The sequence below is a fragment of the Oikopleura dioica genome, chromosome XSR (assembly GCF_907165135.1).
Source record: "Oikopleura dioica chromosome XSR, OKI2018_I68_1.0, whole genome shotgun sequence".
Lineage (NCBI taxonomy): Eukaryota > Metazoa > Chordata > Appendicularia > Copelata > Oikopleuridae > Oikopleura > Oikopleura dioica.
Window position 1 is genome coordinate 1,288,081 of NC_137294.1, and position 24,107 is coordinate 1,312,187.

At 42.9% G+C, this 24,107-nt stretch overlaps 6 protein-coding genes and 1 long non-coding RNA gene across 7 annotated transcripts; 2 read left to right on the top strand and 5 right to left on the bottom strand.

Annotated features, from left to right (window-relative positions):
* Positions 1-15: 15 nt before the first annotated feature.
* Positions 16-1,270, bottom strand: LOC145710310 (ras-like GTP-binding protein Rho1). Its single transcript, XM_081788047.1, has 4 exons — positions 1,087-1,270; positions 537-745; positions 380-491; positions 16-334 (listed from the first exon to the last, which is right to left on the bottom strand). Exons 1-4 carry the CDS (start codon positions 1,237-1,239, stop codon positions 101-103), a joined length of 708 nt encoding a protein of 235 aa, XP_081644173.1. The 5' UTR covers positions 1,240-1,270; the 3' UTR covers positions 16-100.
* Positions 1,271-1,853: 583 nt separating this feature from the next.
* LOC145707563 (uncharacterized) lies at positions 1,854-5,173 on the bottom strand. Its single transcript, XM_081785114.1, has 10 exons — positions 4,760-5,173; positions 4,026-4,068; positions 3,823-3,909; positions 3,690-3,770; positions 3,559-3,645; positions 3,033-3,514; positions 2,728-2,987; positions 2,623-2,684; positions 2,308-2,579; positions 1,854-2,262 (listed from the first exon to the last, which is right to left on the bottom strand). Exons 1-10 carry the CDS (start codon positions 4,910-4,912, stop codon positions 2,026-2,028), a joined length of 1,764 nt encoding a protein of 587 aa, XP_081641240.1. The 5' UTR covers positions 4,913-5,173; the 3' UTR covers positions 1,854-2,025.
* A 6,052-nt stretch (positions 5,174-11,225) lies between these two features.
* On the bottom strand, positions 11,226-11,761 carry LOC145709895 (uncharacterized). The gene is made up of 2 exons (XR_014134957.1): positions 11,569-11,761; positions 11,226-11,459 (listed from the first exon to the last, which is right to left on the bottom strand). It is a non-coding gene; the product is annotated as an uncharacterized LOC145709895 (long non-coding RNA).
* A 906-nt stretch (positions 11,762-12,667) lies between these two features.
* LOC145706504 (uncharacterized) lies at positions 12,668-14,013 on the top strand. Its single transcript, XM_081783921.1, has 5 exons — positions 12,668-12,880; positions 12,927-13,457; positions 13,497-13,615; positions 13,657-13,780; positions 13,827-14,013. Exons 1-5 carry the CDS (start codon positions 12,697-12,699, stop codon positions 14,009-14,011), a joined length of 1,143 nt encoding a protein of 380 aa, XP_081640047.1. The 5' UTR covers positions 12,668-12,696; the 3' UTR covers positions 14,012-14,013.
* Positions 14,014-14,023: 10 nt separating this feature from the next.
* Positions 14,024-16,030, bottom strand: LOC145706505 (carbohydrate sulfotransferase 9-like). Its single transcript, XM_081783922.1, has 5 exons — positions 15,634-16,030; positions 14,936-15,260; positions 14,584-14,721; positions 14,293-14,447; positions 14,024-14,252 (listed from the first exon to the last, which is right to left on the bottom strand). Exons 1-5 carry the CDS (start codon positions 15,956-15,958, stop codon positions 14,083-14,085), a joined length of 1,113 nt encoding a protein of 370 aa, XP_081640048.1. The 5' UTR covers positions 15,959-16,030; the 3' UTR covers positions 14,024-14,082.
* Positions 16,031-16,490: 460 nt separating this feature from the next.
* LOC145707241 (uncharacterized) lies at positions 16,491-20,326 on the top strand. The gene is made up of 7 exons (XM_081784734.1): positions 16,491-16,550; positions 16,606-16,823; positions 16,893-17,154; positions 17,248-19,360; positions 19,404-19,851; positions 19,894-20,082; positions 20,125-20,326. The coding sequence occupies exons 1-7, from the start codon at positions 16,491-16,493 to the stop codon at positions 20,204-20,206; spliced, it is 3,372 nt and encodes a 1,123-aa protein (XP_081640860.1). The 3' UTR covers positions 20,207-20,326.
* A 1,908-nt stretch (positions 20,327-22,234) lies between these two features.
* On the bottom strand, positions 22,235-24,040 carry LOC145706501 (calpain-9-like). The gene is made up of 6 exons (XM_081783917.1): positions 23,983-24,040; positions 23,180-23,940; positions 22,907-23,139; positions 22,612-22,864; positions 22,484-22,571; positions 22,235-22,442 (listed from the first exon to the last, which is right to left on the bottom strand). The coding sequence occupies exons 1-6, from the start codon at positions 23,995-23,997 to the stop codon at positions 22,248-22,250; spliced, it is 1,545 nt and encodes a 514-aa protein (XP_081640043.1). The 5' UTR covers positions 23,998-24,040; the 3' UTR covers positions 22,235-22,247.
* Between the last annotated feature and the right edge of the window lie 67 nt (positions 24,041-24,107).

A 24,107-nucleotide genomic window follows, 5' to 3' on the forward strand; every position in this document is an offset into this window, starting at 1 on the left:
TTTTTGAAAGTCGAATTAATTTTCGTGAAAAGTTATTATTTACATTTTGGCATCGGATGGAGCAGAAGTAATAAAATACCAAGAGTGAATTATAAGACAGTCACATAGTAGCGCAGAGACGAGAAAGGAGTTTTTTTATATTCCAGTTGCTGTGTGTTTTCCTGCTGGAGCCGATGGTGGTGGTGGGTAGGTGAGTTCGTGTTTTTAGAGGACGATCGAGAGAGACGACGATCGCCGGGGAAAATAACAGACTGTTAGAGTGTCGTGCAGGTCGACGCTTTCTTCTTTTCTGGCGCTTTCTGCTCAGCGACGCCTTGGTCGCGATTTCGAACACCTAGCAGGGGAAGTTAGAGGGCTGGAAGGAAGGAAAACGACTTACGTCTCGCACGCGTTCTTTAGTCAAAGCGGAGCACTCGACGTAGGAAGTAGCACCGATCCTGGTCGCCATTTGATTTCCTTCTTGTGTTGAAACGAACTTGCCGCCACTGTTTCTGTAGGAGAGGGATTAGCTGAAGAAAAGAAAAGACTAGACGAACCTTAAGTCCTTCTTGTTGCCGACGAGAACGATAGGAACGTTGGGACAAAAGTGCTTCACTTCGGGAACCCACTTTTCGGGAATGTTTTGGAGCGAGTCTGGCGAATCAATCGAGAAACACATAAGAATGACGTCTGTATCGGGATAAGAGAGAGGACGCAGTCGGTCGTAGTCTTCCTGGCCAGCGGTATCCCACAGTGCCAGTTCAACCTGAAAACACGCGGTAATCTTACGCAAGTAACAATAAAGGCGGGAAGAGTATTTAAACTTTTCACATGTTTGCTCTTCAGTGTTGTGCAAAGCCAACATTCGAAGATAAACACACTAGCGTGGCACTTATGTCCGAAATTTCTTTCGTTTTTTTTTCTTGCCATTTCATTCTTTTGATCTGAAACGTCCCCGTGAGTAGGCTAGGATCATTTTCAATTTACGAGTGCTGCGAATGAAATGAAAGAAAGCTACTCGCGGCTCCGTTAGTTGGCCAAACAGAAAATATTCACACTCTCTCTATCTCTCTTCTCAATACAGTCAATTCAGTAAAACAAGCGTACCTGGCGGCCTTCGACTTCGATGTCGGCGACGTAGTTCTCGAAGACGGTTGGGACGTAGACTTCTGGGAACTCGTCCTTGGAAAAGACGATCAGGAGGCAGGTCTTTCCACAGGTTCCGTCCCCGACGATAACTAACTTCTTTCGAGTTGCCATTTTCTAAATACAGTCACTTTTTAATACCAGTTTCGCGAAATGTCAAAAATACACCAGCACAAAAAAGTCTTCTTCCAATCTCTGCAAAAGGAAAAACTTTCATTTTTTTCAATCGTAAACGATTTCGAATTTTTTGAAAGTTTGAATTTTCTTCTTTAGAAAAAACGAAAAAATGATCATTATTCTGATTGGGGGTAGTTATAAAGGCTGTTTTCTCTAATATTTGGTGGTGAGTCGGATCTGCTCGCTCGGGGAGTGATTTCCATTTTCGGTGGTTGATTTTCGCGTTTCGCCCACACTCGCCAAACAGTCGTCGTCTTTCACGCGCTCGGCCGTGCTCGGTTCCGCTCGGGAAGCTGCGGCCGAAAGCGACCAATCAGCGCCGCCGAGCGCGAAATTTTTGAAAGACGCCAAAGCGCAACCACTTTTAAATTTCCCAACGACACGCCACAGTTGTCATGTCAACCAGCCCCAATTACCCATTGTGGAAAAGAGGGATGAACGCCCTTTTAGGTTTTTGAATCGCGCGCGCCTTCTTCAAGCTTGTGAAATGACCGGAAGCGCCTCTCAGCCAGAAAAATTCCTCAGCTTATATCTTCGATTTCGATCATTTATTTAAAATCTGGAACATCGTACCAGAGTAGTTGCAGTCAAACAAGGAAGCTAATAGTACGTAATTCCTTTGATGGGAACGGCAGAAATTTTTTTGCAATTTTGAACTAGTGAGATAGCAGAGCGAAGGATGGAAGTCAAATTTGGTACAGCTGAAACTGATGAGAGTCACTTTCAGTCTCCAGTATAGAGACTTCCCCCTTTGGCCATGGATTTAGCGAAGTCTTTGGATATAACAAGTTTCGGCGTGCCGCTGACAGGATCGACCCCTTTGTAGACCTGAATCCCTTTGCTGTTTGCGTAAGCGACGATGAACTGGACCGCGCACTTAGTGGTGAAATGATGGGAGAACAGATGATCGAACCAATCTTTGTCTTTGGCGAAATTATCCACGAAATTTTTGTAGTATTCCTGAAAATGTCCTGATTACGGAATGTAGCGGCGGAATGAACTTACATAGCTGCCACCAAAGGGAATGTCGCGAGTTGGAGAGTCCTTGTCTTCTTGCACTAACGCTTCGATACACTTTTCTAAATCGAGACCTTTCGGTTTGAGTCTCGTGACTTTGCTGGCATCATCTTCTTTAGCCTTGACTGGACCATCCTCTTCTTCCTCCTCTTCTTTCTCATCCTTTTCCTCCTTCTGTCGCTTAGCCCAGGCTTCGTTGGTCTTTTCGATCTTCTCCATGAGTTCTTTCATCATTCGTCGCTCTTTCTTGTTGGCATAATCTCAAATTTGATTCAGTAAAGGACATTTCAACTGCTCACCTACTTTTGTATGGCAAATCGTCCTCGTTTTGATGGCAAATTTCATCCTCAAAAGCACCGTATAGACTAAAAACGTTTTTTTTCTTCAGAAATAAACCAAATAACTTACGAAACGACATCCGAAGAATGGTTGAATGGGTCCCGGCTATAGAGCTCCATCAAGTTGAATCGTGTCTTGTTCAATTTTGGATAGAACTGAGCAAGAAATTCCAAAGCCCTTTCTTCGTCCTTCCTGTAGTGTTCCAGCAGTTCCTCGAAAATGCGCAAGACTTGCTCTCCAACGCCTATTGCCTTCTTGTATAAACCGGGCTTCGCTTTTCTGTAAGCGAGGCAGGCGTCACAGTTCAGGTATATCAGATACTTCTTTAGCTAAATTCTACGTTTCCGCATTGGTATTCAAAAACAAAAACTAACCTGCAATTCATCTTCCAAATTTTTGCACACGGCACGCTCTAAGCAGTGAATCGCTTGGGCGAGTAAGTCGCCGGATCGCTCGGCACCAAAGTAATCGTTTTGATTCCTGCTAGGTTCGATCTTCTCCTCGCCAGTGTTGCTGTTGACGTCGCGGACACCCTCACTCGCTTTTGAGAACTGTTCCTTGGCTTTTGTCTTGAGTCTCTTGCATGTTGCCATGATGGCTTTGAGTGGGATCTTTGCTCTGTATTTCATCGGCATCCGGATGAAGCGTTCGTGAAGTTCGTAGGTGATGTAGCACAGTTTGACTTGGAAGACGATCGTTGCGTTGCCGGGAATTCGCGGAAGCATGCCCCACTTTCCATATGCCCACTCAGGTTTGCAAATGACGAAGTGCTGCGATCCTGAAGTCATGAGTTCGATCGCCGCTTCTAGGCCAGGAAGAGTTGCGCCACAGCAGATCTCCAGGTGCTCCATCATTCCTTAATCAGAGTACAGTCCAGAGACCCTCAAAAAGTATTTCTACCTGTCTCAACATCTCCACGGTCGTAAGTATAATCAATCGGTGGAGCCAAAAGGTCATCGCCAAGCCACATGGCATAGTGAATACCGACTAGTACAAGAGCTTATGAAGCAATTACATATAAAACTACTTACCAACTGGCAAATAATTGATGTCACCGCCATACTCTTTCATCAGCCCCTCAGCACGCTCCTTTTCTTGAGCCAGTGCGTCAGCTAAAAGTAAAGGTAGCAGATGTTGTGCTCAGTTACTAGCATCTCTACTTACCAACAGTGATTCCCCGTTGTTGTCGTCTTTGGTAAGGCTCATGTTCATTTACCGGGATTTTCGTTATGCGGACTCCTCCATTAGTATCTAAAGAAGATATAATTGAACAGGGATGAATTTTTCATTTGAAATCATAGAAGAAAACGTATAATTTCATCTTTTTGCTGGTTTTCTCTTTGGTGTAAATTTCAGTCTGTAATCACCTGGCACCTCTTCTGTAATATTGTAAAGGTAAGCGAGTCTCTCCTTAGAACAGGGATGGAAATCTGAGCGGCACGGCACGGCACGGCACAGCGGCATGGCACGGCACGGCACGTGCCGTACCGTGCCGTGCCGGAGAGTAAAATCTGGTTGCGGCACCGCGGCACAGTAAAATTAACCATTCCTTGATTTGTTAATTTAAGGGGCTTGACGGCCCTTCGGGCCGTTTCAGCCCCGTTCCTTGATTTGTTAATTTAAGAGGCTTGACGGCCCTTCGGGCCGTTTCAGCCCCGTTCCTTGATTTGTTAATTTAAGAAGCTTGACGGCCCTTCGGGCCGTTTCAGCCCCGTTCCTTGATTTGTTAATTTAAGGGGCTTGACGGCCCTTCGGGCCGTTTCAGCCCCGTTCCTTGATTTATTAATTTAAGGGGCTTGACGGCCCCAACCCCACTCTCATCCATTGTTAGAAAAATTCAAATTATCCAAGATTTTGATTTTATTATGGTTTTCATTTTAACTTTTGAAAATTCTATAAGTACACTAGCAGCTTTAATTTTTTTCATTTATATAAATAAGTTATATGATTCGAATTTGTGCCGTGCCGTGCCGTTGTGCCGCGGCACCCCATTATCGAATTTTGTGCCGTGCCGTGCCGTACCGTGCCGCGGCACGGGTATTTTGGTTGTGCCGTGCCGTGCCGGTGCCGCTTGAAAATTTTCTCCTATTTCCATCCCTGCCTTAGAATTGGCACCGGGAAAATTTCTAGGGAAGAGCAGTCTGGAAAAACGATCGCTCTTGGCTGCAGCATGTTGGAAGTTGAGCTCTAATTCCAGCCCGTCCATTTCAGCAGCAAGCTGCGAGTCAACGCCTATTTCGTAGTCGTACAGCATGCTCACGAGAAAATAAGAAAATCCTGCTTCTCTATATCGCAGAAAAACCTATTGTGTCAGAGGTCGCGTTATGGGGGCCAATCGGAAGGAATAGGAATTGACCAGTTACGGTGACTCACATTTGCACATAGGATTGTCAGTTCGCGATCAAGGCTGATTTGCCGCGAAAAGGAATCATCCCTTATCGGCACAGCAACGCGCCAATTAGTTCGATTTTCATCGTTTTTTCACTCTTTGTCGCCATTTTTCAGGAAAAATTGTATGATTGTTTAATAAAATGCTAAAGTTTTTCACTCTCGTTATTTTTCTCGAGAAAAAAAAACACGAAAAAGAACAAAACAAGGACGAGAATAGCCCATGCGCAGGCCGATGTTTTCGAAAATGAGCGCCCGTCTCTAGAACTTGCGCTGAGCAGCTCATGTTTTTCACTTTTTCTCATTCACCGCCAAACCAGCTCTGGGGTAATCAGAGTCCGAACGGACTGCTTTTCAGGTAAATCTAGCGTTTTTGAAGATTTCCAAGTGCTTACAAAATTGTTTTTAGTGCTCTCCAAAGTCCATGGGCTCTCCCTATTGTTTCTGTAAACTGGAAGGCCTTCTTCAAGCCTTAAGCAATATAATATTGCCAATATTCGGTCAAAAAAAACCGATAAAATCTTTATCATAAGCAAAAATGCTAATGATAGAGTCTATCACCGCAGTTCTTCACTGAAAACCAATAAATAAATGCACTATTTCCCTAAATGGGGCGATACGGCAAAAATTATATTTTAAATATCCTGTGTCATTCTTTTGTTCTGAGCGGTTGAGTGTAGGGATGTCTACTGTTAGAAAGGCTACTGAAGGGTTAGAAAATCTGAAGGGCTGAGAAAATCCCGTATTTCTCAAATCGACATATTATGTCCCCTTATTAAGGGGTCTTATCAAAATATAATGCCAATACAATCTGCTTATATTTTACATGCATAAACAAAAAAAGAATAATGTAAAGTTAGATCAAAGTTGATCTTTATTGGAACTTTTTGAACAGCAAAAATAAGTCGGTAATAGGGTAAGTTGGTAAAAAAAAGGTCAGAAGGGCAGATAAAATAGGGAGGGGGAGGGAAAAAACGAGTTTGAGTCTGAAGAGGGGAGAAATTGTTATTTACAGTCGACAGAAGTAGATGGGGGCGTTGGGCATTTCCTGCTCCTTCATGTCGATGAGGCCTTCAGCCCCGAGTGCCATGAGGGCGGAGAACGCTTTCGCCGCCTGCGTTCTTTTCATTCCGCGGCAGAAATCGTTGAAGTTTGCGTAAACGCCGACTTCAGGGAGCCAGTTGAGCAACTAAGCAACGAGTTAGGAATTGAGAACATGAACAAAGAATAAAGTACTTACGGCTTCTTTGAAATCTTGTTGGCTGCCTTGCGAAGAAGAGCGAGGCTGCGGGTTGAACTCAGGAACTTGCATCTGCGGAGGCTGAACCTGAGGGACTTCAACCTGGGGGACCTCAACTTGTGGCGGTTGAGGAGCGGGGAGTTGAACTGACGGAATGCTGGTAAATGGCGTACTCGCCATTTTTGGACCAGAGACATCGTTCGGGAGGGAGATGTCATTTCCACTCGTGGGCCTGTTCACGAACGTGTTGCTCTTGCTAGAGGAGCTCGCCGTGCTTCGGTTTTCAGCCGTCACATTTCGCCGTCCTAAGAAGATATTTTTTCCGACAATGATGGTTTTCAATTACCTTCTCCCGTGCTTCGGTTTTCCATGCTACTTGAGATGCTTCGAGCGTCGTTCGTAGCGTTTTGGTTTCCTAGAAAAGATTCGTCATTTTCTTCAACAAGACGATGCTTTCATTACCTCTTGCACGTCGTCCTGCAGTCTTGGCATCACGGCGGAACGCCTCGCAGACCTCTTCGTGCAGTTTGTCCGCAGTGCAGGGGTTCAAGAAGATCTCCCTTCGGTTGTCGTTCAAAGCCTTCAGAACTCCTCTGTCTTTGGAGCCGACCTTGAGCTCGATTGTGCCAAAGAACTCAAAAGGGTCGTTGATGAGTTCGCTGACATCGCCGAAACCGAGCGCTTCGTAGCCTTCTTTGCTCGGATCTCTGAGCGAGATCACCTCGTCGATAATCAAGGCCCTCTTCTTCTTTCCGCGCTTTTCCTAGAGTTTAATAACCACTTGGTCTGATATGATTTCTAAGTACTTACGTTGGTCACAGTTTCATTGTTGTTTTCATCGTCGGGCGAAGGAGTTTCCGAAGCAGTGGCAATGTTCTCCTGTGGAAGAGAAAGTGAAATCGCCGGTTCGGTGGCACTCTCGTTGATTGCAGTCGTCTCTGGTCCATGTCCGGCGATTGCGCTCAAATCGAACGGGTTCTTCTCTTCTGGTGCAGGCGGTTCCTGCTGGGGAGCGTCATTTGGAGGCTGGACCGCGGTGTATTCGAACTCTGGTCCAGGTGCTGGAATGGACGGTCCAGAAGATGGCTGCTCGGAGTCTGCGCGCTGGGGCTGAGACTGGGTCGAGGATGGAAAGTTACTGTTGAGTTCCTCGTCAGTGACACCCACAATATTTTCCCCGAAGAGCGCCACCATCTCGTCGTGATCGTATGGCAGTTCAACTGGTGCATCATCGTCCAGATTCAAGAATTCGGATTCGTCGCGCATCGTAATCTGCTCCCATCGCGCTCTGAAAATGCAAATTAGGACGAGAAAAAACATGAGTTCGAACCTGTTTCGATCTTCATCGGGAAACTCAATTTCACCCATATCTTCATCGTTGATGTCGTTGATTGAGAAGTCGAAAAGAGTCTTGTCGGCTTTCTTGGTCTTGGGGACCGGCTTCTCCCATTTATGGGTGTTGCTCAGGGGTCTGGATTTTGGCCAAAAATGAAAAGCGAAAGCGAAGCGAAAGCGAAAATTTTTCAAAAATTTAAAGCGAAAGCGAAGCGAATCAAATTATCGAAAGCGAAAGCGAAGCGAAGCGAAAAATTTTTCTAAAAAGCGAAAAAAGCGAAAATTTTCCGATAATATTTGACCTTCGAAAAAGTGTCCATTTTAGGTTCGCTTTCAATTTTATTTCTTTTCGGGCATTCGGACTCCCTCTCCGGAAAGAGCGAAATCGTGGATTTTCTGATCTAACTCAGCTGAAGAGGATGTGTGGCTCGAGTGATCTCCATTTGCCCAAATGCCGTTTCCCCAAATCACCGTTTATCCAACTTGGGGGAACCTAAATCTTGGGCAAACGGCAATGTGAATAAATGCCGATACAATGCCGATCCCGGGTTATTGGACGTTCATCCCGAGACTGACGGTATGAGAGGCCAGAAATGACGTCTGAAAAGCCAGGATCGAAGTTGTTGAGTCCGGGATTGATCTTGGTGAAGCCGGGATTGACTGTGGAGTAACCAATAAGTTATTGGCAATAGTTAAAGTTATATGAATCATATTATATGATCAATCAATTTAAAAAAATTCACGTCGCCGTTTGCCAATGTCGCCGTTTCCCCAAGTTCGGCAATCGGATATCTCTGGCGACTTGGGAAAAGTTATCCCGGAAAACGGTGACCACTCATCAGCTCAGCGTAGCTCACAATATATTATTGTCAATATTGGCTACTTTGAAAACATTCAAATGATCTCAGCAAAACTCTGAATAGTGCAAATTAAGTTCAATAAGCAAAATTCTCAGTTATGCTTTCGCTAAAGCAGATGAAAATAACAAAATATTCAATTCTTAGAACGATTTCTTAAGAGCGAAATTTTGCGAAAATATTTGGTAAAAAGCGAAAGCGAAGCGAAGCGAATTGAAATTACAAAAAGCGAAAGCGAAGCGAAGCGACTTCGCTTCGCTCTGCTTCGCTTCGCTCATGAGCGAATTCGCAAAGCGAATCCAGACCCCTGTGTTGCTAATACTAGCGAGAAAAGCAGCGCAGTCCTTTTCGAGATAGGCAGCCTAAATTGACTATCAGAGAAGTCCCAGAAAATGTAAAATATTACCTTTTTGTTGAGGACTTGGGAGAGTCCCTTGAGCAGTGTTCCGCTCTGCCGGATGCTACTGGTGGTTGAGTTGGCTCTCATTTCTTCGACGACTTCGTCGATTGAGACTTAATAATATTTCCACAGCTCGAAGAGGCAAAAACATTACCTTTTTCAAGTCTTGCTCGTGTTGCTTTTTTGGAGAAGTTAGCTCCGTCGTGGGTTCCAGCGAAGATGATGAAGGCGAGATCGCCTTTCTTCAAGTTAGTGTAGACGTCGAAGAGGTACATCTCAAAAATCAGGGAGAATTAATAGTCTCTGAGTCGCTTTTTGCTGCTCTTGAAAGTGAGCAGCGGCGACGATGCACGCCGGTTTTATACCCCCCTCGGCTCGAAACAGTTTCTGGAAAGTTTCTTCCATGCTCATTTCGAAACTTTCAAAAAAGGAGAAGCGAAACTCAAATCTCGAAAGTCTCTCTCCGCTTAGGAGAGTGAATCTCTAGATTTCTCTCGTTGAACATTTAGCCAAATTTTCTCAATTACGAATTGTAAAGTTTTTCTAAAATTCGATCAGCCTGCTGTTTTAAAACATTTTTTGACGTTTAGTATAATATAATTATTAGATTGTGTTTCTCATCATTAATCTAAATAAAAAAGCTCTTTTCGATTTGGAAGCTCATGTAAATTACATTTTGTTCTCTCGGAGTGCCGCTGATGATCGACAGCTTCCTAGAGAACGTCGTACTTAAAAGAAAGATGCAAAAATCGAAGTCAAATATCCATTTTATCGGCGTATAATTTGATTTTTCATCCCGGTTGTCGGAAGCTACCTGGTGGTGTGGGTCTGGACACTTTTTCATTGCAAAGACTCTTCCTTGATTTCAACATGATTTTCTACCTAAGAAGAATAAATCTAACAATTTCAACAAATAGATTTTGATTTGATTCTTTCATTCAACAATCGAAAAAAACACGAAACGATCAAGGGAAAAAGGTAGTGCATGAAATTTACTTCTTCTGTCGCTTGAAGGGATTGGTAAGTCGGAACTTCGCCTTTTCTTCGAGAGATTCTTCCCAGGCGACAATGTCGTAGTCGTCCAAACAGTCGAGTTCCTTGGCGGATCGAATTCGAGAAGAGACTTTCGTGTTCAGGGACGAGCTGTTTGGAGGTACCATGATTTCGTTGATCTGTGTCTTGGAGAGCTTGTTGCGCATCGATTCTCTCAGCTTCTTGATCCGGAGCTTCTTGTAGATCTTCTTCTTGAGCCCCTTTGCAGACGATCGCAGAACACTCTTCGATGACGTTGTTGATTTCTGCGAAAGCGAGAGGATGGACCAGTCGGAGCCGTTTTCGGAAAAGGCGGTGAAGGAGAATCGTTTTTCGTTTTCGATCTCGGAGATGATGCTTTCGTTGAAGTGGAGTGGGTAGGCATAGACGGATGGAGTAGAAGTTCGTTTCATTGTTGCTTTTTTCTTTTTTGAGTTTTAGTAGTGAATTGAGGAGTAAATGTATATTTTGATGGATGACTGGATCCGGCTTGCGGTTAAATATTCAACACGCTCCTTGGCGACATCGGATTGTTACGCAGAAGATTGATGACTTGGTTGAGATCGGACGTATGCCGATTTCACGATGAAGAAGCAGACGCTAGACAGCTGCTTCCGAAAAGAGGAGCGCGGCGACTTCCTGATATCTACACCAGCCGCTTGTCAGATCTTCTTGCAATTGAGACTTAGCTGCAGATGCTTTCGAATTGCTTCGCAGAACAAACGAAAAACATACAAACTATGTTTTGAAAATGTTATTTTGGATGCAATTCCAAAGCAATAAAACGAAAAGAAAGCTTGAAGCAGAAAATCAGATTCATATGAGAAGTCAGCAATTGCATTTGCAAATCAGATTCTAGTCGATTAAGAGTTTTTGGCATAACTGTTTCTGGAAGGTTCAATAGTGCCGCTTTAACAGAAAAATATGTTACACTGAATATGTCTCATGTAATTATGCTAATTTCAAAGCGCGTGGTGAACTCCTTATTCAACAACTGGTAATCTAAGCCCTATAAAACGAGTCTACTTTGGAATAGCAGGACATCTAAGAATCACAAATGAATTTTTTCTTCATTCTCTTGCTCATTTCTTTTGCTCTGGCGGATTTGATAGGTTACAACCGACTGGGAAACTCAGTCTTCAAGCACAGACGGTCGCGAATAACAGGCGTTTCTGAAGGAGAATGGGAAAGACGACTTCTTCAGCAATTGCTCATGCAACGATTCAAGAACTATTCTTGAAAGCTGCCTCAATTTAGTATTGCCTCTCTTTGACTGATCCTCATAGAATGCCCCGTGTAGTTAATAAATTGCCGATTTTGAAACGTACAGTCTGTTTTTATTGAAAGGGTTGTATGCTCTATTTTTCGAATAAGATAATAAACATAGAAAAGAGATATATCCATAGAACAGAAAGTCAGCCAGAATAGGAGTCTTGTGTGTACTCCGTCAGAAAATCAGCGAGTTCTTCGGCGAGAGAAGCTTTCAGTCCGTGGTTGTCGAAGAGTTTCACATTTGCGTTTCGTAGCAGTTTCGGTTTATTCGCGTTTGCTAGGGTTCAATGATGTTTGGCGGAGTTTATGAAATCAACAAGGACTTTTTTTAGAAAAAAGCTAGCTATTTGTACATTTTTCATCGTAACAAAGAAAAACTGACTGACCTTGTCGAAAGACGCTCTCAATCTCTGGGTTTCCCATAAACAGTCGTCTCTGAAAACCGCTTCCTTGTGCGATGGTTAATGAGCAAACAAGGAGAATCTGAGTCCACATCATTTTTTCTCGAAAAAATATTTCGGTTTTGGTATTTTGTGTTTTCGATTTTTGACGTGTTGGAATGAGAATCTTGCCGTTGACGAGCTCTTAAATACCTTACAAACCGGATAAAGCTTATTTGCACATGCATTAATACTAGATAATGGGTACGTGTACTCTAAGGACGGGTAAACCCTTAAGAGTACTCGACGTGCGCTGCGATAGAGATCAGACCGGTCCTATTTCTATTAGAATCTATAGACAGGATGTAAGCGACGAACACGTTTATCCGTCAGCTTTTCTATTTTCATGTTTGATTGCTGTTTTATTAAAATCGTAAACTTTTTCATTCCCGTGAACTGAATGCAGAAGGCAACTCATCTGCAAATATTTGATTTTGACGGTTTCAAACTGCATCTCGAATCTGTTTTTATCTCGAAATTGAATAAAATGACGACTTTTGCTGGAGAGTACCGTCTCTCCAGAAAACTACGAGACAACAGTAAAAATGTCGAGAAAATGCTTTGGGTTGTCCATAAGCCGAGTGGTAATTTTATTCATAATGATCGGAAATAACCTTTCTCGAGATCGAAATAAGCAGTTTGTACTAAAGAGCTCTGTTAATCAACAAACCTCGAAGGAAGAATATGAAATAATGAAAAAATTGGACCATAAAAATATTGTGAAGGTATTTGATGAAGTATTCTTTGACTTCAACGGATGCAAATATTCCGGAATTGTGATGGAATATTTGCTCAAAGGAGACCTTGAATCATTTTTGGCTGAAGAAAAGGAAAGAAACGCAGACTATTGGGATGAAACTGATGCTCTTCGATTGATAACACAACTTATTTCTGGACTTAGTTACTTACATCAACATCAAATTATCCACCGGGATCTCAAGCCCTCTAATATTTTTCTTTGTGACAATAATCGTCTCGCCATCGGAGATTTTGGAATTTCAGGAAATGGAAGGATAATTAGAAATATTGCCAAAATGTAATTCATCCACTAAAGACTCTTTGGAGACAACAAGGATGACTCGTATTATTGGAACTGATCATTATTTGCCTCCAGAAGCATTGGAAGATTTTGAAACAGAACAATTGACTTTTGCTCGGGATGTCTGGGCATGTGGAATTGTAATATTCATGATATCGTACTTTACACATCCATTCGTCGAAAATAATAGAATGCGGACTCTAATGAATATTTGCGAAGGTGCCGTATCTTTTTTTATTATTCCTAACAATAAGTTAATTATAAGTAAAAATCCTTCCTCATCCGCGATCGTTTTCTAAATGTGACGCTCTTATTAAACTTTGTCTTCAAAAAGAGGTTGAGAAGAGAGTTGGAAACGCCTGCATTCTAGCGAAAAATCAAAATATTGAGAGCCTTATTTACCAATACGACTTTGGCATTCCTCCATCTGAATTTTCTTTCTCCGAAGGCCTTACGTCTATTGTTCAAAGTGTGAACTCCAAACTTATAGAGGATCTTAAGGACCTCCAGATGTCTTCAAATGACGCTATTAAAAATAAGGATCAGTTTATCCTAAAATTGGAAGCGGAGAAAGAACAACTGAAGAAGAAGTTATCTGAGGAAGAAATCAAGAATAAGACTATTACCAAGAATTTAAATGTCAAAACACAGGCACTTTCTAATTCTAAAAGAGCGAATCAAGAAAAAACCAAAGCTCTGAAAGCATCAAAATCTGAAATCGCTGAATTGAATTCTCAAATTGACGATCTGAAAAATGCTAGTATATTTACTGTAGCTGGCCAGCGAAAAGGACTTGGTAATAATTATATTATTAGTCATTTTAATATTATGATAGGTTTTTATTTTGGTGACGATGGCGAAAGTATTCGTAGTCCAATAAACTTGAACGCGGCATATCACGCTACCTTTGTCATTGATGCTCTTGAAACTGGTCTCCGAAAAATTAATCTAAAAGTATAACTATACATCGAACTCTTTAGTTATATTCATTTTAGTTTTATTACGAGTTTTCCGTAAACTTTACATATAAAAATTGGACAATTAGAAGTCCAGCATTCGAAAAAATTGGAGATAAGCACGATTTCTCCCGCCCATGGAAACTTGCTATTTCAAATCCAGGTTTTATCTTACATGTTATAACTTGGAATTTTTTAAAATAACATAGGAAGAAAAATTAAATATCGGGCGACAGCTGAAAACATAAGGATAAAAACTGGAAAAGCAATTACAAAAGTCGAGAACATTGAAAGTGGAACCATAAAAAATATACATGGAGAAGAAGAAGTTGTTGAAGCTCCTATTGCGAGTATCGTTGGTTTTATGAGGTGGAATATAGAGTTTCTCGAATAAATACAAAATATCTTTGATTCTCCTGATTATTGATGAGTTTATTATACAATGAAGAGTGTTGAGAATTTAGCCTAAAATGTAAGCAGCCAGTTGACGCGATCTAATCCATATCCGAGATAGTCCATGTCTTTTCGGTAATACTCCAGGATGTTGTTTAGCACATTTTCATCTGCATCCTTGTAGAAAGCGCCTACAGCAGCAGGATTGCTTGCAAATGATCCATCAGCTTCGTTTCGATGTTCTACAATCCGTTAGCTCATTTTATCCCTTTTCTTTCAAACCTAGCGAGTCGTCTTCTTTCCCAATCAGACTAAGAATTCCTTGCGAGTCTTCTTCACTAGTTTCAGCTTTGATGATGTAGTCGTACTGACGCAAGCACAATCCGCACTTGGAGTAGATTGGGACGAAATGAGTGTTGATCAGTTTTGGGTACCGCCTAAATTGAGTGTGATTCCAATGAATTCAGAAGACAAAACAGTATCTTAGACGCCGGGGTGGCACGCGAACGAAGTGGTATCATCGGAAAATATAAATAATCAACACAACCCTTTCATTGCTAATTCAAAACTCACTTGGTAGCAGTGCCCATGAATTTGAGAAAGTCAGGCCAGGAGATCACATGGCTGGAGTCTGCTCCATCTTTGGCGAAGTACTTCAGCTTCATGGAGGAGAAGACCGTCATCGCCATCGGGCCACCCTTCCGTAAATTTCTGAATATGAAAATTAGACAGAGAATTTCTCATTAAGAAATTAGCTGAAATTAAGCGGCTTAATTCATTAGCATAAGAGCAGCTACTCAGCACGTGGTGCTTATAAAATCTTTCATAAGAGTCTAAAACGACACATCTTCGTTTAGATATAATTATTTGTGCCTAACGAAGATCGTATAGAAAAAAGGATGAAGGAAAAAGTCCTTGCACAAACCTGTTCCAGCCCGAGTAAAGCCGCGCCAAAGGATGCCTAACAGTAACAAAGCGAATCCAGCTAGGATCGTTCATCGCTTCACTCCAGACCTTGTCGGCGATGGTCGCTGCGAATTTGAAGTTCTTGGCGTACGCTTCAGAAGGAACAAACGCATTATCCGGCTCGCGCAATTCCCAAAAGACCTTGTGCCATGAGCTCGAGCCCGACTTCTCGACCAAGCAGCCGAGCAGTTTGCGTGAAGGATCAGCCATCACGTGGGAGATTTGGTTCGTCGGCCAGTAGTTGAATTTAGTACAGTCGCCGACAGAGCGGAATTGTTGGTCCCCTGAATTGATCTATTTATGAATCCAATCAAAAAATTACCACAAAAATGAAGCCATTATCAATTGTAAAAAGATTTATTATTAACAATTCATCAAAAAAAGTTATTCATGTGATAACACAGTGATAAAAATTTTGATACAAGAATTAAAGGGAGCCTAATGAAGTGTAACACCAAAAAAAGGGAAAGGATAAAGTTTCATTTTAAAACTTCATAACATAATACAGTTGTATGAAAAATGTGGAAAACCAACGACATTTATCTTGAAATCTCGCCGAAAGAGGGCGCAACATTTCTAGCCGAGAAACTCAGCGGGAGTTTTAAAATCGACGGATCTGCGATAGCGATCACTAAGCCATAAAAATGTGTAACTAACCCTGTTTATCGCAAGAAAGCAGCAGATGTCCCCTTCTTGCTTCCATCTTCTGCTCCAACTTGGGAAACTTTCCGAGCGAGAGCTTCCTTCTCTCCGGCTTCTCTAAATGGCATTTCTCCGCCTGGCTTATTTCCGAAGTGACTCCATTTTTGCTGGTGAGTTTGAACGTCTTCTCCAGAGCTTCTTTGATTTCAAATCTGAGTTTTCCTGGCGGCGACAGAACTCTCGGCTCCAAGTTCTCTACGTAAACCGTGTGCACGAAAACTCCGAGAATAATGAAAAACGCTGGGTTGATGAAAAAGCTCAGATTGCTCTCGAACGGCATTTCGGTCTTTTTGTCATCCTTTTTTCAGTTTTCAATATTTTCTTTTTTTTTTGGAACTGGCCGAGCAGAAATGGCCCTTGGCGCTCTGGTGGAGACCAACCACCAGTGACGAATCTCCGTTTTTGACCACTTTCCATTGCGGTTTCAGAGAAAAGGCTTCAATTAACGAAAGAATTAAAAGATATGTTAATTTTTCATAATTAAAATTCTCAAATTTCCAATCTCTAGAATCGAATGAATCATTCAAATTCTAGGGGTTGAAAAAACTAGTCGCTGTGCGCTTCAGAGTTAAATTTAAACATTTTCTTAAAATAAATATAGCATGAGTAAAGTTCTGAAAAATATCCCCTTGGAAATTATTTTCCATTTTTGACTCATTGAATCAAAAAATGCTCTGAGCGCGCCCACGCAAAGTGAATTTAAAAAGACTTTCTGGATTTTAGAGAAGTTTTGTTTCGCCCTGTTTGAATTTTACTTTATTCAAGAGATAATTGTCCATCTGTATTTATTTATTTATTTCAGAAGTTGTCCAATGGAGGTCGAAGCTCCTCATGAACAATCTTCAATTCAGAGTCACGATTCTCAGGAAAAGGTCTTTCTTCACTCAATTTTTATAAAAGAAAGAACCCAGCTTGACCTTGAAAAAGATCCCGCCAGTAGGAGATCCAACCGATCCCTTCTCAATCGCAGTTGAAGCATTTGCCTCGATCAAGAATGAATTGGAAGAGTTGATCGACGAAAACGGCTCAGTTGGTTCACTAAAGCGACATTTTCAAAGTGCGGAGAATCCAACTACTCTTTCTAACCCCGATTTCGCCAATAGAATGAAGAAGATCAAGAATGAACTTGCTCCCCTTCTCGAAAGGTAAAGTCAAAACGAAGAATTTAGGCTTGAAAAAGAAAATTTTTTCAAACTTTACTTATTCTTCTTCAGATTTGAATCCGTCAACAACGCCGAAATGGCTGCTCGAGGCAGGGATGTTCGACTTCAAAACAAAGGCACGATGATGCTTCGGACAAAAATCTGCGAGCTTTTGGCGAAGATCTTCAAGGAGCTCCAAATCATCGAGAAAACCGAAGTGCCACAGTTGTCCGCGATGTTCGCTGATGAAGTCGATTTTCTTTTCACGACGACAATTTTGATCTCTGCGCATGCGACGAATTCGAAGCATGGAACTGCCGTTAGAAAACAACTCGTAAGTCTTATTTTCGGTTCGGACTTACAGTAGACGCGTTACAGTCATATTTCCGCAGCAGTCTTCCCGAAAAACTCATATTTTGCAATTCAGAGTCATTACGAAAACATGGTGATTTGGGCGTATTCTTACAAGATCGAAACCACCGAAGATTGGTTGCAAAAGCCGCTGGGCCAGTTCCTCAGCTTGATTGACTCTTCCCACAGTCCCCGAAACCAAGCAAGCCTGTTCGGCCTTTTGCTGTCCATCCCGGCCGAGTCGTACCAAAAAGCTCTTGTGGAAATGCTGGCTCATTTTTACGAAACAGACGAGATCAATCCAGACGCAATGGCAGCATCTTTTATTCGAGCGCTGAAACTGGCACTGATGCAGGGTGAGATTGCGGGCGAAGAAAAAGCAAGAAAGATGGAGCGACATGTTCAGGCGTTGTTGAAAGAAGTTCTGAAGACGCCGAGACCGTGGTTTCTGAAAAACATCCTTCCGATGATCAAAAAGATTGGAAAGAGCGCCCACGGCGACAAGGAACTCCAAACATCGCTTTACAACGTCTACTACTTCATGCGAAACAATGGCGCTTCCGTAGCGAACAAAATAATGTCCCACCAGGCGGAAACGATCATGCTCCTTCTGACACCTAATCTTCCATCTGGACTGGAGCGGGAAAACTTCGATGCTGAATTCTTTGGCCAGTTCCGATTGATGCTGAACTCGATGGTCGTCGCTGACTTCGAAATGCGCATTGCGGCGATCGAAAAGTTTAAAGTCTGGACGAGCAGCTATTGGGACTCGCTGGTCGAGTATCAGTTGGAAAACGTCGTTGAGGGCTTTCAAACGCTCGCGAAGATCATGCTGCACTTCGAGAGCTGCGCGAAGACGGCCGAGGCGGCCATAAATACGCTCACTGACATCATCAAGGAAAATCAAAGCGCGCACTCGCTGATCTACGACATTTTCGCCGGTGACGAAAGCTTCAAAAAGCGGACAGAAAATGCGATTAATGTGAGCCGGGTCATCACCGCAAAAAACGTCAAAGTCCGACTTGCGTTTGTCCGGCTTTTGAGAACCTGCAACAAAACGCTGTTTGTGAAATGGAACCACATTTGTCAGCCGACGCGGCTTTATAGAAGACTACTAGAGGAAAACGATTCGCAAGTAAAGGTCGAAATCGCCATGCTGGCCAGGCACATATTTTTTAAAGCCAAGGACGCGAGTGACAAAGCGGGCGTAATTGAGACGATCAAGACGTTGACGAAGTTGCACGAGGAGTCGAGTGAATTATGCATGGTGCTTCTTCCAGAGGTGCTTGATGGCTGGGAAGCAATGGGCTTCACTGTGAAGTTGTTGCTAACGATTCTGCGCAAGTTGGCGCACTTGGTGAAACACGAGATCGGTGAACGAAAGAAGCTAGAAGACGAAGGAAATGCAGATGGATCTAATGCGTCGATGGGAGTACTGCCAGCTAGTTTGATGATTGGCGCGGCGATCTTCCGCTCTCACTACATGGCGACAGTTCAAAAAACGTATTACGAATATATGAAGAAAAAAGAAGGAGGCGAAGAGATACCGAAAGAAGCTGAGGAGAACATGAAGTTGGTTGAAGAAGTTGACATCCTTTGGAAGGGAATTACGGAGAAATCGTTCAGTTTGAATCACGACTCGAGGGAGATGAAACTTGCTATTGTTTTCCTCGCCGGAGTCTGGAAACATGACGACATTGAGACAATATCGGTGCCGCTGCGAGGAGCGATCAAAAGAGGAATTGTTAACCCATCCGTGATCGTTCAGGCGTTTGTGAAGTGGAACAGGCTGGCAGATGTCTGGTGCGAAATCAATCTATGGTTCCACAAGCAGAAAGAACCGAAAGAGCCGGAACGCAGAGGCGTTCGTTTCGCAACAGAGAATGAGCAAGAGGAAGTTCTCACTCTCACGCACGTGATCCAATACATTCGAGCGATGTCCGAGTACAAGAGCACCTTCGGGCATAAAGAAGCCGCCGAGACCTTCGATCAAATAAGCGACTTTATGGAAAAGTTCTTCTCTGAGATTAGATCTTCGGAAAAACTTTCGAGCGTGTACGAAGAAGCAGCTGCTGGCCAATTTGAGTATCTGGCGAGGCTGCGATTTCAGCTGAATCTAGCGAAAGGACGGGCGGAGAACAAGTTCATCTCCAAGCAAGTCGACTTTTCTGAATATCATGATATCCTAGGTGCACTTAAACTGATAGAACTCTTTATGAAAGCCATTTTTAGTTTCTGAAAAGCACCGTTACGGGAACGAGAAGAAACTGCAGGCGATTTTCATAGGCGACATGATGAGCATCACAAACGCCTTGCGAGAAACATTGGACGTCATCAAGCCAGGCTGGGCGATCGAGGAGCAAATGCGCAACATCCTCACTGAGAACAAAGACCTCGTGCGAGCACATCTCTTCGCGATTCGGCAATTTGTCGAATCCCTAATCCGCCACAAGCTAGTCAAGGAGAAGGAAAACGGCGACTTCTTTACTTTGGCAGAGATCGTTGTCTTTGTCTTCAAAACATTGGGAGGCGAGAGAGGTTTCAGTAAATCTGAGATGGCCACGATCCAGGGACACTTTGATTTCCTCAGCCGGGTGACCCAGAAGAACTTGAGACATACCTTCGATGTCGCCTTTATGGATTTTTTGAAGGACTCCCACTTTCTGCTGAAGCCATTTAGGTTTGACCAGTTTATTTTCTAACTCAAAACGGGGCTTTTCAGGGATCGTTTCTGCAACGCGGACTTTGGCCACATAGAGCGCGTCTGGAATGAGTGGAGCGCCAAAGAAAGCGACGCGAATGTAATCGAAATGATTCGTGAAGAGCTCTACTCTAGAATGAAGTTCAAACGAGCAGACTGTCCAGCGCCTGGAACGCACCCGCTTTTCCCTCTCCAAAACCGTCCAGAAAGGTAAAAGCCACTTTTTCATCGTAAAAGAACTCATCTTTCTAGCTCCCTTTCCAACATAAGCGACGGATTCGACAACGACGAGCCCCTACTTCGACGGGGCTCGAACGAGACCCAATCTTTTTGAAAGGCAAAGCGATTGGAGATTCTCCCCAACAAATGCATTTTGTATTTTCACGATTTTTAAGTTCACTGCCTTACTCTCACCATTCCTCACTTATCACAATAAAAAATTTAAAATAACCAATTCAAAACACAATTTTTGATAGCGTTTTTATTTACAGCAAGTGTTTGCAATTTACAATCTGGAAATAGGCTCATTTCAAGTCATTTCTCAGGCAGCAGATTCAAAGTCTGCACTTCCAAAGCAGTCATCGTCAGTTTCACTTTCGCACTCGCAGCTTCCGTACTCGAGGTCTTCTTCCCAAACGAGTTTCTTTTTGTCCTCCGACTGGGGCTTTCGTTTACGGCAGAATTCGCAGACCCAATACAGTGTCAAGCAGCAAAGGAGGAAAACGACTCCCATCACTGGTAAAATCATCCAGTCGTAGCAACTCTCAGAAATCAGGATTGAGCATTCGTTGGTGCTTTCGCTCTTCAAGTAGCCGGGAACGACGCTTTCAAAAACCGACTCCATCTTTTTGTGAAAAAGAAAGTTTTTCGATCTCTTGTTTTAGAATTTCTTCTAGTGATTTTGTCGATTTTCATCTTCCTTTTATATATTGTCAGTTTATAGCTTTTCCACTAGGTCGCGCGGGGCCGCGGCGACAACAAGCGAGAGTAAAGTCACTCATTTGTTTGAGCGCAAATTAAAAATTCTCCGCTGTGTCAGTCCTATGAATCCTATCGCAAAGGTCTCCTAGCATCGACGTTCCTTAATCTTTTCCTGCCTTCAGTTTCCAGAGAAATGCTATTTCCAAATTCAATATCGTTCATTGATCTCTTTGGTTAAATAAATTGACGATGTAGGAACATTGTATCCACCAGAGTTGGTAAAAAAGTATACTTCCCCTCGCCCTTCAAAAATCTGCAGGGCGCCCTTCATTCTTGAAGGGCGGTGAAGTGTACTTCACGCGCCCTTCAAAGCCCTGAAGTATACTTCAGCTATCGGTTCATCTGCCACAATCAGCGTGATTTAAATCATGGCGCCTGAGAGCCAATAAGCGCAAAATTTGAAAAAATTCTGGCGGATGGATTCTGATGGCCGACAGAACCAAGTTGAAGCAGAGTGAAGGGCGGAAGGGCGGTTGAAGTAGAGGGAAGGGCGGAAGTACACTTCACGCCCTTCAACGCCCTGCAACGCCCTGAAGTATACTTCATGAAGTATACTTCATTCTGAAGGGCGAGTGAAGTATACTTTTTTACCAACTCTGGTATCCACCCTAATACAGTTTTCCAGCAAAAGAAAGCGATGAAAGTTGTGGCAAGATGTTGTTGTTGAGTTTGGGTCATGTGAGGTTCTCTCCAGAATCTCTAGAATGTTGTTGAGGATCTCTCGACGGATGCGCGTTTTTGGTTTTTTGCTCATTCCACTCTGGGAATTCTCAGAGTCCGGATCGCCGCACTTTTCAGGTAAATTTAACGTATATTAGAATTCGATTCTAAGAATGAATTTTTAGATACTGGAGAGTGGAACCATGTCCTTCAAAAGGATTCAAAATCTACAACTGCCGAGGCAGTTGTTCAAGAATATGTTCTTCCTCTCCTAAAAAGGTGATTTTCTGTATTTAGGCTTCCGAAAGAAGCCTGAATAAAATCAATTTTCCTGAAAAGGAGACTGTAAACAACAATTAACACCTGAATAATCAATTTCTTGTGCTCAAAAACTGTCGGTGCAAAAGTAAATACTTTCTTTTGCACCTCTTATCTGTCTTGTTCTTTTGCATGCTATTTTGGTCGAAAAAGTAGTCGTTTGTGTAGTTTAGGACTCCTCTAAGGAGAATGGTTCAGTTTGCAGGGGGCTATTTTCGAAAATAAACAGTTGGGTTCTAGAGCCATTTTGGAACTTAGGAAGCTATCTTCCCAGAGTGGATTTGGCCTAATTATGAGCCTGGCATTAATGTCTTTTGTAATAAAGTGACAAATTGCGACTCATTATTTGGCTATTTTCCTTGCTGATCACATGCAGTACATCTCTCTGAATTTCGAAGGATAGTGTATTTATTTTTTCACTCAAGATGGGTAAGCTCCATCTCTGGTCCGACAGTACGAATCATGAATTTGCAGGGCTCTTCGCTAGCTTCTGGAGTTGCGGTCGTGCCAATGATGATGTAGCGCTTGGAAGCTTCGAACGAGAACAGATAACCATTGTGGCGGTAGTAGTCGATTACGTATCCTTCTTGTTTCGGAAGAACCGGATCGATCTTATTCAATTCAATCTTTCTATTTTTCAAAAATTCTCAACCTTTTTCAATGCTCTTATATCGCGTCTGGAGAGTTTCTCGTCTTCTGGAGTATCTTCATCTGCTTCATAAACGTTGAACATCACGTATCTAAACAGTCAAAACACTGTGTCTTGTACTGATAATCAACCTGCTCTCCTTGAGCTTGCAATCAAGGAGGAATTGAATCCAGACAAAGCGCGTTGGTTTCCCAAATAGCGGATCGACCTTGAGTTGAGCTTGAGCATGCATCGCTGGATCGTTGAATGACGACTGTAGCTCGTTGACATCAACTGGGCAGCTTTCGCCAGGGACAAATGTTCCAATTACACGTCGATCACGTGCTTTGGCTTCATCTTCTGAGACGACGTCTTCGTCATCTGGGTCAAATCGTGGGAGCATGCCTTAATTTAAATGACGATTTTTCTCAACAAAATAAGACTCACAAATGGTGAACATTTCAAACTCGTTAATCCAGTCTTCAAAGCTCATGTAGAATCCTCCATCATCGCTCGCTTCAAAGCCGATGCGTTCTTTTTCTTCGTCACTGACGTCATCCCAGTTTGGGCAGTGATCGGACCATTCTCCTTCCCATTCGGTTTGTGCCCAAGGATTTCGGATTTTCACAAGCTTCACGAATTCGCCGTCCGTTTTCGCAACTTCGTCGATTCGGAGCAAACTATCAAAATATTATTTTTAAATTCAGTGGTTTTTCGAACCTGTAAGCATGTCCATGAACCAGTCCCTTGGTAATAACGTCGTTGCCTCCGTCTCCCAGATTCGAAGTGCAAACAAGTGCCCGATTTTGAATATGATAGAAAACTTTGAACAATGAGATTCCCCTTTTCGCAGCGTTTTCAGCTGCTTGCTCTGCATTGCCCTTTGTCAAGTTCTTCATTTCTACAGTAATTCCTCCAGAGAGTTCTTGCAACGCCCAGCAAGTGTTTCCACCTTGAATCTTTTCATAAGAGCCTGAAAATTTGGCGTACGCTTTTTCCACCAGTGGAACCCACCATTCTCCTGTGTCAGAAGAACGAGCTCGTTTTCGAGTTGGAAGATCATCGTCAATGACGACGTCGATCCACTCTCCGAGGCGGAAGAATTTGAACTTGTAGATTCCAGTCTGTCTTGCTTCATCAGAGTTGTTGAATTCTGGCTGAAGAACTCGCTTTACTGCGTTTTCTTTGACTTTTAGGGAAGCCTCCTCGGGAAGCTCTTGTGCCAGACTGGAGAGAGCAGAAAGAAACCAGCAATCGCCAAGGCCTCCTTGAGCGATATCGCAAGCTTGATGTCCGTCTCCGATGAAAGAGAAATCATCTGTCTGCTCAGCTATGCGAGCGTGGTTATCCCCTGCGTTATCTTCGTCAGCAATGTCAAAGTCTTCATCTGTGTATTGCTCGCCAGCTTCAACAACCTCGTCAATTTTGGCTTGGATCTCGTCGTGATCTTGCAGCTCATGATTCAAATCGTAATTCCCCGTCTAAAAATACGCTGCTCCCGCTTCATAAAAGCATTTTAATACCTGCAAATCGGCCATGCTTCTCTCGATATAATTTTTTCGATGCAAAAAAAATGAGAAGCTACGCTTGTAATGCACTTAGTAATTAAATATTTGATCAATTAGATTTACAGAATACGCAGATCTCT